Here is an 11,292-nt window from a genome sequence, read left to right on the forward strand (position 1 = left end):
CATCATTCTTAGCAAACTATCACAAGAACAGAAAACCAAACACCGCATGTTCTCACTCATAGGTGGGAACTGAACAATCACATCACTTGTACTCGGGAAGGGGAACATCACACATTGGGGCCTATCATGAGAGGGGGGAGTGGGGAGGGATTGCATTGGGAGTTATACCTGATATAAATGACGAATTGATGGGTGCTGACGAGTTGATGGGTACAGCACACCCACATGGCACAAGTATACATATGTAACAAACCTGCAGGTTATGCACATGTACCCTAGAACTTAAAGTATAATAATAAAATAAAATAAAAAAACTTGCATATTATTTTATGAATTTTATTAAAATATAGATTAAATCACATTCTCTGGATATATACATAATTTCTCATTAGTGAAATCTCTTATCATAAAAAGCTTATAAAACAGATGTTCTGCCTGTTCTTCAATATCAGTATTTTCTATATTTCTACTTTCATTACGAAAGTTATTTTTATAGTAGCTACTTTAAAATATAGACTGATTTACATTAAAATACAAATGGCTTATTGTTAATATATCTGATGTGCAATATTTCCCTGAAAAAGCTAGCATTTGATATAAAAGTAAAATCATAAAATATATAGAAGATAGGAATTCTTCTCAAATTATTTTACTGTGCTTCTCCTTTGATTAGACACATTCGATTTTTTCAAACCTGGAGAGTTTTAGGTATTTTGATTTTTGTTGAATATGTAATTACGTCAGTTGGTATTATCCATAACATATAAGAACAGCTACTGACTTAACAAAGAAAGCTTATCTAGAACTTATATGGCCAATGCCATCTGTTGATTCATTTTTCCCCAACTTTACTTTCACTACTATGGAAATTGCTACTGTCAAAACTCCCATCCCCATAGTTAGAATGAATGTTAAAGCTTCCCAAATGTGAAATCTGTACCAGAGCCTCCCCTTTCCTTACTCTTCTCCCTAAGAGCATCACCTTTCCTGACTCTTCACCCTAAGATTTAGATATAAATATTATTTTCTGAGAAAAATCCCCACGGCTTACAAAAACCCCTGTGTGGCTATTTTCTCCGGGAGTTAGAAGATCTTAAAGATAATCGAGGATGGCACTGCCCTTATATGTTATTTATAATGCTAATCGATATAAATTACCTAATGTTCAGTACAATTTAACATACCTGATGAATCTATCCTAGTTTTGTTATTAAGTGAATGCTGGGTCTTGAATAAGTCATTGAAGTACCTCGAGCCACAGTTTCCTCATTTAGAATACATAATACCTTGAAGCTGTGGCTATCTTTACCCTACCACCCAACTCTAAAATGGTATGATTCTGAAATTAGTATATAACCCAAGAGAACAGAATAGCCTGATTATTACATTCTGGTTGGTTTTAGATGCTAGTTACCAGTGTAAATATTTATATTAGGGGCTATGAGAATTCACGGATTTAAAGAACTTTAAAACTGAAAAGGGCAAGATAACAGCTTTTATCTGCCTACCATAACATACCCATGGCATCATATAGATTCAACTAAAGGAAAAGAATGAAAGGCAAACGGTGAAGTTTTTAAGGAATACCTCAGGTGCAACAAAGTTTGCAGTGTAGCATGGAGTTAAGAGAAGTCCATTTTCTCCTCGAAGTTGTTTTGCAAACCCAAAATCACATATCCTGATTGAATCTGCACTGGCTGATTCATCCATGTATAAAATATTACTAGGTTTAAGATCACGATGAACAACCTTGAATATAAAGGAAAAAAGCATTATATCTATATAATTAACTAAATATCTGAGAAATAAAACATTATATCTACATAATTAACTAAATATCTGATAAAAAGAAACTTTCCAAATTACAAAATTTTGAAAATGACATGTTGCTCAAGCTTAATAGCCTAAAATATACACAGGAAATGATCTCTGTCAGATAGATGTTCCAGTTTCTATTCAAGCCACTAGTTTTGTTAACCACTTCTAATCTCAATATATCTAAGCTCAATTCTCAGATCCACTTCTGGACATGCCATAATTTATATCACTTAGCATTATGCATAACATATAAGAACAGTTCCTGACTTACAAACTAAACTAAGTTTGGACTTAGTCCATAATGGACTAAGACCCTACTCAACACCCTCCTCCTTGTAGCAAACAACCATAAAACCTGGATATAATACAAAAATCAACTATCTGGAGGCACTGGATAATGAACAGAAGGAGATACACTCTGATGAGGAGTACGCACTATGTTGAAGGAGGGAACATAAGAACCTACACAAGGAGGTTTCCATATCTGTGGCTTTTAGCCTGGGTTTAATTGCAATCCCTATGGTACACAGTGGTGGTAAAGACATGTGGGAAAACCCACAGTCCTTCTGGCTTAGAGGACCAGAAAGGAGATGCTGGAAAACTCTGAATGCTGAGTGGAGAAACATTATAAAGGAAAGAGCCAGAACTGATCCTTGAATCAAAAATGTATAGAACAGGATCAAAATAGTTTGTATAAAGACAAATAATATGAACAAAAACCAGAGCTGCTGGTCCCAAAACTAGTTTTCAGTTCAAGCTCAGCCAAGAAAATTACTCACTTAAACAAATGAAACAATAATAACTACTGGAGAAAAATAACAAAATATGAAAATCTCTATAACTGATTATCATAATGCTTAGGATACACTCCCAAATTATGTAATATACAAAGAACCAAGAAAATGGAACATAGTCTTAAGAAAATCAATGAATTCTGATTCCAAGATGAACCATGCTAAAATAGATAAGGATTTTAAAGTGACTATTATAATGATCTTCAACAAAGAAAACAAAACATACTTGCAATGCATTAAACTCTCAGCAAAAAAAGGGAAGTCTCAGCAGAAAAATAGAAACAATAAAGAAGAAACAAATAAAATGTAGGACTGGTAAAAAAAAAAAATGCTGAAATTCTCCCATGTGATAAGTTTCCTACTAGTACTATCTACTTCATGTAAGTTACCCTTACCTTTAATCAGAGTTTACTATGCTAAAGCTCTTTAAGGGCAAGGACCAAATCTCACTCATGTTTGAATCCACAACACTTTTTACAATGCCTGGCATGTAGAAATGCTTGATATGTGTCTTATTAATTTAGTTAACTGATGTAAGAACCGGAAGGTTCATACAATAATAAAGAAGAGATGCCTATGATTCTCTTCTAGAAAATTCTCTTCATGCTTTACTTTAGAGAGTGCTGGTAAAGACAATCAAATAATTAAATTATCAAAAAGCTACTGCTTTAGCATCATATATTTCAAAATACTGAAAATATACTTTATTAAACCACACACAAAATTGAGTACTAGTTTATTTTTATTAATTATAAGAGGGGCTCATGCAGAGTTTTCATTATGTCAATTCTAAACTGCCATTTTTAATTTATTAAGTTGGTACATATCTACTATCACAACTGATTCAAACTTAAATTTTTAAATTATTTCCTACTTTGTTTTTTTATACAGTTATATATATTAAAAGTTGCCTTTTTTGGTAACTCAGTTCATTTGCTTTCTTTATGAAAGGACAGGAAGCAAAATAACAAGCCTGCCCCTTCACCACAAAATTTAATATAGTAATACTTCAAATGTTTAGAATACACATTTCTTACTGTAGTTAGGGGAGGAGCTGGCAAGGTTCAAGATATATGTTAGGTAACCTGAACTTTCTATGTTAGGTAACTTGAATAATAGTCACTGTATGTCTTTGGTTAATTATTTTATGTTTGACTTTTAAGTCTAATTAAGTTTCATAATTTCCAGGTCAAAGTTAGGTACCTTTATGTAATTCAAACCACTTTTTAAATGAATATGCTTTTAAATCGGGCCAATTGGCTGAGAGAAAATAATTATTTCCTAAATCCATAAACTTCACTACATTGTGAGTTCTATTAGGATATTCTCTATAGACATATATGTGAATAAAAGCAATTTATTTTAGGGGGCATCATCTCCTATATTTTTATGAAGATATAGGTCCCAGAATAGAAAGAAAAAAGTTAACTACAACTTACTCCTTGACAATGAAGATAGTCAACTGTCTTACTTATTACATATAGTATATCACTAGCCTCCCGTTCCGAGAAACATTTTTGTTTGAGAATACGGTCAAGTAATTCTCCTCCTTTCATTAAATCCGTAACAAGGTAAACATATCTACCATCATCAAAGACCTACGAAAGAACGCAGTTTTAAAATGTTATTGTTTATAATTACAATTCTATAATTCTTAAATTATATTTTAGTTATATTTACCTTTCTACTAAACCTGCCTCTAGTATTAAAAACAAAAAAGACATTATTCCTTTACTGTTAATGCAGTACAGGCTGTACTAAAGGTTGAATTGGCTAAGCAATCACCTACACAGTCCCATGAAACTATGTTAAACATATAATTGTATTACCTTTTGAAGTTACAGGTTGCAGTTCATCAAAGAATATAAATTAAAAAAATAGAACTCTGTGCCTCTCAAACGACCTCTGATTTTTTTACTGTATTATAGCTACTTCTCTTCCCCAAACGTAAGCCTCTTTCTGAAAGTAAATGTATTATTTAATTGTATATGCTTCCCTCAGTCCATTATCTGATGCGGTATCTTAAATATTGGTTGAATTCCAATAGTATACCAAGGAAAACAAATAAGAAAAGTATTTATACACTTTTCACTCAGGGTATGTATGATACACACACACACACACACACACACACACACACACACACCACAGTAGTTTAAAGATTACAAATCAAAGTGCATATCATTTTCTGACACAAATTGATCAAGGTGATAGTTTTTTCTGTCTTGTATAAAGAGAAAAGAACATTATCTCCTTATGTGAAAAGTGAACATTCAGTAACATATTAATGAGTTATATATTCATTTTACAAAACTGTAGACTAACACTATTTCACTCCAGAAACAATCCATAATGCTATAGCCAATTACCATACAATCAAGAAAGTAAAATATTCAAGAATTTGGCAGATCCCCAATGTCCTGTATCTTCCATATTGATAGCACTACAGAATAATAAATGGTGTTAGTTACAATGTTAACTAGTTAACCAGCCAGAATATATTCAAGCAATCCAGAAATTCTCATTTACCAATCATCGTAGTTATTTTTGATATTCTATAAGACCAGGAGTATAGAATCATGGGAAAAAAAAATTAAAGTGGCAATTTAAGAGTCTTGAGATTTTTGAGGCATGAAATTAAATATGCTAAAGACATTAAAAGTTTCAATAAGAAAAATAAAGTTCCAATTCATAACTTCATTAGCTTAGCTGATACCTAGATTTAGAAATACCTACATCCTTCAAAGTAATAATGTTGGGATGTTGTCCATAGCGCATCAGTATTTCAATCTCTTCTGAAGGGTCTCGTTTACTTTTGTCAATGATCTAAGAAATAAGAACAAAAAATATCTGAGGCAAACAAATTATTTTGTCTAAAAATGAGTATTTTCAATTTGGTTATATTTTTGAAGAAGTGCTTAAAACCTCAAGAACAATGCTTACCTCATATTATTTTAACATTTAAAAACATCTTATAAGTTAAAAACAACAAAAGAACATTTTAACATTATATCCTATTTCACTGAAACTGTACCAATGATGACGTGATTGTAATTGTCACAACTGCTCAATCTTAACATAATACATGTATAACAAAATTATTCAAATGCAAAAATTCATGAAATATATTGTTCCTACATAATAAAGGCTTGAAAAGAAATTCAAAAATGAAAATATTAAGTCTCAGAGTTCTTTCTCATCATCTTATATTTCCTATCTTCATTTACTCAACTGAAAATGTTTGTCAGTTGACTCATAATTTAAATTACATGCATGAAACAAACAAGAAAGCTAGGCTCAGAGACATACCTTCACTGCAAATTCCATGTTGGTAGTTGCATGTACGCATCGCTTGCAAACAGAATAGGAGCCAACACCAATATCCTCTTTCAATTCATATACTTCACCAAATTGTGCAGCATTTCCATTTATCTGTTTATTTTTAAAAAGTAAAATACTAAGGAGAATGAAATATTTTCACATTTTCTGTCTTTTGTCCTAAATATACATTCATCTTAAATCTTTAACTAGAATAATTCATTCTACAGAAGCTTTATCAACATTTATAAATGGCGTGAACCAATCCTTTCTTGATACCCACAGGCAATATAATAAATCAACTAGCTTATACATCACCTTTCTATTTTATTCAAAAGAGGCCACATAAATATAATTTAAAAGTTACCACTGTCTGCTCTTTTCCAAAACATACAGGGACATACTTAATTCATGATTTATACCAAGAGATAAACAAAGTAGTTAAAAATCACTGAAAAAAACTATTAAAAATACATTAGCAATAACAGAGAAATAATTATCCCAAAACTGAATAATGTGATTAAGTGGAATTTACCTGAACAATTGGTAATACATTTGCACTTGTGATAGGAGTGATTTTATATTCTTCTGCAATAGAAGTTGCAACAAAGCTGAATCCTTTGAAGAGCTGATGAGCATTTGCACTGGCTGGCAAACCAGGAGAATCTAATGTCCAAATAATTACATTTAATTATAACTACACACATAATTCTATAATATAAAGTGTCAGAATTTCTTTAACTATAAAGGAAACCATTCAATGCTGCTATCTAACATATTACATATTTGATTTATTATATATTATCTGTCTCCTCCCCTCTGTATACATGCTCCATTTTAGTCAGTAATTTTTGTCTGTTCTTTTCATTGTTGCATCCTCATTGCTTAGTACATGGTAGGTATTCAATATTTCTTGAATGTATATATGAAACTGTAAAAGACCTAGTAAAATATCTGATGTCTTACCTCCTACCCCATCCTGTAAATCATTAGCATGCCAAAGGACTTATAAAGCAAAGAAAGAAAGAAACTTGCCACCCTTTGACCAAGTTCCTGCCTTCCTGATAAATATTTCCCATTTAAAACATCTACTTGACAGCTGCCCAAGCAATGTTTTGTATAGGATCCATATTTCCCATGGACAAACCAACTCTCTGCAAATTTACCATTCTTTTAGTTTTTACTTCAGAAGACAGTTTATTTTTAAACTATCTACTTAAATAAAATTTCTAATTTTACAGATAAACATGCATTACCTTTAGGTGTTTTTGCAGTAAATTCAGGATCAAAACAAAAAGTATCATCTGGTTTTCCAGAAGCAGGTTTGAAAGGAGGTTGAACTTCTCTTTTATATAATTTCTAGAAGGGGCAACCAGATAACACAAAACATATAAGACTTTAAAAATTATTATACTTTGTAAAAGAAAGCAGAACATAATATTCACAGTACATAATAGAAGACTAACGATTTCATAAAATAAATTTCAACAGGTTTCAGATACCTGTTAACCAAATTCTAAAATTTTGAGAGCTAATGTTCAAAATGTAATGAGGCCAAGAAACATAGCAATGATGTCACAAGCTGAATTCACAAGGAATGCTCAATTTTGGATATCAGAAGTTTTTGAATGCTCATTGATAATATAGCCATGCAAATACAGCACAATAACAACTAAAATGCTCAAGGCTTTCAAAATCAATAGATTATTTTTAAGAAGTACATATTTCATCTAAAATATTATTTTCACATAAAAACATACATTAAATGTACTGTTTAGGCTTGTATCAGAGAATTGAAAAGTTTAGTTTTGTTTAACAATCTAGCTTGCTAAAATCTATGCTTTCGAAAGGCATAGAAAGTTTCTAATAATACATAAAAAGCTACTTTTTTTGAAATCTATTTTTTAAAAAGCTTACAGTCCCACAGTGGGGAAAAATAAATAGGGAATTACTTTTGAGTAATTTTCATTTATTTAAATATGTAAACACGACTTCTGGTTCAATATGTCTTACTAGAAACAGCTCGTGGGTGCGTCTCTCATGATGAGCAATCAAAATAGCAAGTAAATATTGACACTTCAAGTATATTTTCGAAGAGGCCACACTGGAATTCATCAGGGAAGCGATGGAATTGGGAATCACAGAAACAAGAGAACAAAGCCATGCCATCAGGTGAACTGAGACTGGTGTGGAGCCAGGAGATCTTTGATGCAGGGAAGGGAAGATTGAGTGAGAGACCTCCAGGATTCCACAATTCACGATTCTGTCACAGACTTTCAATGCTAACTATAGGTAAGCCCCCTTGAATCCCCTAGGCCTCCAGTTTAATACATGGGACTGCCTGGAATCTGCACAAAGGTACTGCTCAAGCCCATGTGGAATCCCATGAACTTTTGATCCCTGAGCAGCTTGGCACCGTCTGCTGCCACCCCACTAGGCAGGGAGCAGGTAGGTCAGTACTTGTGCACACCTCAAAGACAGATACTGCAGCTATAGTACAGAAGAGTGAGCAGAATGCACGCTGCAAAGATTGCTGGCCTCAGCTGTTCCCTTCTAAATGAGGCCTCCCTTCTTCAGTGTTGGGTCTACAGCACAGCTGCCCTGCCCCTACGTGTATATACTGGCCACAGCCCGGCATTCTTCTTAGAGCCTAGCTCCCAGAGGCTGGTGACCCACTCTTAAGCTACCTCAATAGTTGTGCCTGACACCACCATCACACTTGTCACTCCTGGGCCAAGGAGACAGTGGGGAAACTGGGCACCTCTGTGTGTCCCCCAAAGTGAAATCCACTGCCACTCCATCAGGAGGGAAGTGCAGGTGGGCCAAGCACCCCATAGCTGCCAACCTTCATTGCTTCAGCTGAAGGGGTCTGCCTTCCCCAGTGAAAGGCCAGCAGCCCTGCCCCCAACTGACTATTTCACCTGTTACCTAGAGGTCTTCTTAGAGCCTAGCCCCCATAGGCCTGTGACGGGCCTTGGGACTTCGACCACATAAGCATTCTACAGGCTGTTCTGAGAGCCCAGACCCCAAAGCATGTGATCAGCCATGGGAATCCCACCACCAGAGCATTCTGCCATAATCTGAGAATCCCGTGGGCCCTTTTAAGAGACCAGCTCCCACAGGCCTGTGATCAGCCATAGGGACCCAGTCACCTGAGTGTTTTGCTATATTCTGAGCATTCTGTGGGCGCTTTTGAGAGCCCAGCCACCACAGGTCTGCAATATACATTGATGCACCAACTGTCTGAGCATTCTGCAACTGCCTAAGCATTTTGTAGGCCCTTCTGAGATCCCAGTCCCCACAGGCACATGATGTACTCTAGGACTCCCACTTCCAGAGTACTCTCCCTGCCTCTGCTTGAGAGTTCTGCCTGTGACTCCGAGAACCAGCCCATCACTCCTTATCATAGCCAGCAGCAGGATTCTAGAGACTTAACAAGTCCACTGTCCTGGTCCTGGTCCACTTCTTATAGGACTCATACATGCTGTCCGTTGGGCAATCTGGGGGATAAGGAATTGGAAGTTTGCCTAGTCCTATCCACCACTGCTAGTACATGACCATGCCCCAACCTGGGGTCTGAGCTCAGATGGACCCAACCAGATGATACTCCCACAGCTAATACCCAACTGTATGTGCTAAAAAGTGGAGCCCCTCTGTGATATCTACAGAAAGCAGCAGCATTACCCACTGGCAAACAGGTGAGTCACAAAGCTGTGTGTATTGGACTGATTCAAGAGGTTCCACCCAGAAACCACTCCCATAGACAATTGCAAGACAAGTGTCTTCTCTGGCTATCAGCTATACTGTAGTCTAGAGATACACGGCAGTTGTGCATCTGAACTGAGAGCCATGAACTCTGAGTCAGGGGTGTGACAGGTAAACAGAACATATTGCTACCCGTCTAGGATGTGAAGCTAGTCCCCCTACCCTCTGCTGAGACCTTGGCACAACCATGCCTGTCAGGGCTGGTTCCCCAGTTCATCATTGGGGTATTTGTGTGAAAACCAGGCAGTCAAGCTCTGCCTAGCTCTTTCCCCTCACCCTTCATGGGACAAGAAGGTCAAGGAACCCGGCATTCCACTGTCCAGCCCATCATCTGAAACAACAGAGAGTACCACACAATAAACAAATATCAACTGCATACTGATCTACTTTTGCCACAGCTGGCTTGTACTGGTAAATGCCACCTACTGCCCTATAGATTGAACTGTAAAACCCAACGTAAAAACCTGATAAGAAGTGCACGGGCCTACAGAAGCAAAGCCAAGAGACTGTTGGCTACTTCCCAATCTACTCTACAGTCACATCCCCCAAGAGGGACGGCAGCAGGGGGTGAACCACATCCGAATGAAACAAATTCAAAAGCAATATGTGACAGCTTCTAAAGATAAGAAGGAACTAACATAAGAACTTCAGGACTATGAAGAAAAAGAATGTAATGACATCCCCAAAGTATCACAGTAGCTACAAAGCAATGAATCTTAATCAAATGAAAACTCTGAAATGACAGATAAAACATTCAAAATATGGATTGTAAGGAAGCTCAATGAAATCCAAAAGAAAGTCAAAAACATACAAACAAACACAAAGAAATCAGAAAACAATTCAGGAGATAAAAGATAAATATATACATATTTTTAAATTCTGGAAGTGAAAAAAAAGATGAAAGGAATTTCAAAACAGAGTTGAAAACTTTAATAACATACTAGACCAGGCATAGGAGATAATTTTGAGCATGAGGCCTGGTCTTTTGAATTAAATCAGATAAAATTAAATAACAAATATTTTTTTTTAAAATGAACAGTCTTTGAGAAATATGTGATAACATAAAGTGACCAAACTTACAACTTATAGGCAGAAAGAAAAAAAGAAAAGAAGTTTGGAGACTGGGGGGTGGAGCCAGATGGCCGAATAGGAACGGTTCCAGTCTCCAGCTCCAAGCCTGAGCGACACAGAAGACAGGTGATTTCTGCATTTTCAACTGAGGTACTGGGTTTATCTCACTAGGGAGTGCTGGACAGTCAGTCAGCTGTTGCAGCCTGACCAGCAAAAGCTGAAGCAGGGCGAGGCATCGCCTCACCTGGGAAGCACAAGGGGGAAGGGAATCCCTTTTCCTAGCCAGGGGAACTGAGACACACAACACCTAGAAAATCGGGTAACTCCCACCCCAATACTGCGCTTTAAGCAAACAGGCACACCAGGAGATTATATCCCACACTTGGCCAGGAGGGTGCCACGCCCACAGAGCCTTCCTCATTGCTAGCACAGCAGTCTGTGATCTAACTGCAAGGCAGCTGCGAGGCTGGGGGAGGGGCGCCCGCCATTGCTGAGGCTTAAGTAGGTAAACAAAGCCGCTGGGAAG

The 11,292-nt window shown here is 36.2% G+C and overlaps 1 protein-coding gene across 2 annotated transcripts in view; it reads right to left on the reverse strand.

The window, feature by feature from the left end:
- RPS6KA6 (ribosomal protein S6 kinase, 90kDa, polypeptide 6) overlaps nucleotides 1-11,292 on the reverse strand; it is a 137,390-nt gene that overhangs the window by 44,972 nt on the left and 81,126 nt on the right. For both annotated transcript variants that reach the window (XM_011952933.1, XM_011952934.1), the window contains 6 exons: nucleotides 7,187-7,289; nucleotides 6,466-6,596; nucleotides 5,922-6,044; nucleotides 5,349-5,438; nucleotides 4,052-4,210; nucleotides 1,588-1,749 (listed from right to left, as the gene is read on the reverse strand). In XM_011952933.1, the coding sequence (XP_011808323.1) occupies nucleotides 1,588-1,749; nucleotides 4,052-4,210; nucleotides 5,349-5,438; nucleotides 5,922-6,044; nucleotides 6,466-6,596; nucleotides 7,187-7,289 (768 nt within the window). The remainder of the gene's footprint in view (nucleotides 1-1,587; nucleotides 1,750-4,051; nucleotides 4,211-5,348; nucleotides 5,439-5,921; nucleotides 6,045-6,465; nucleotides 6,597-7,186; nucleotides 7,290-11,292) is intronic.

This window comes from Colobus angolensis, unplaced genomic scaffold (genome assembly GCF_000951035.1).
Source record: "Colobus angolensis palliatus isolate OR3802 unplaced genomic scaffold, Cang.pa_1.0 Scaffold351, whole genome shotgun sequence".
Taxonomy (NCBI): Eukaryota; Metazoa; Chordata; class Mammalia; order Primates; family Cercopithecidae; genus Colobus; species Colobus angolensis.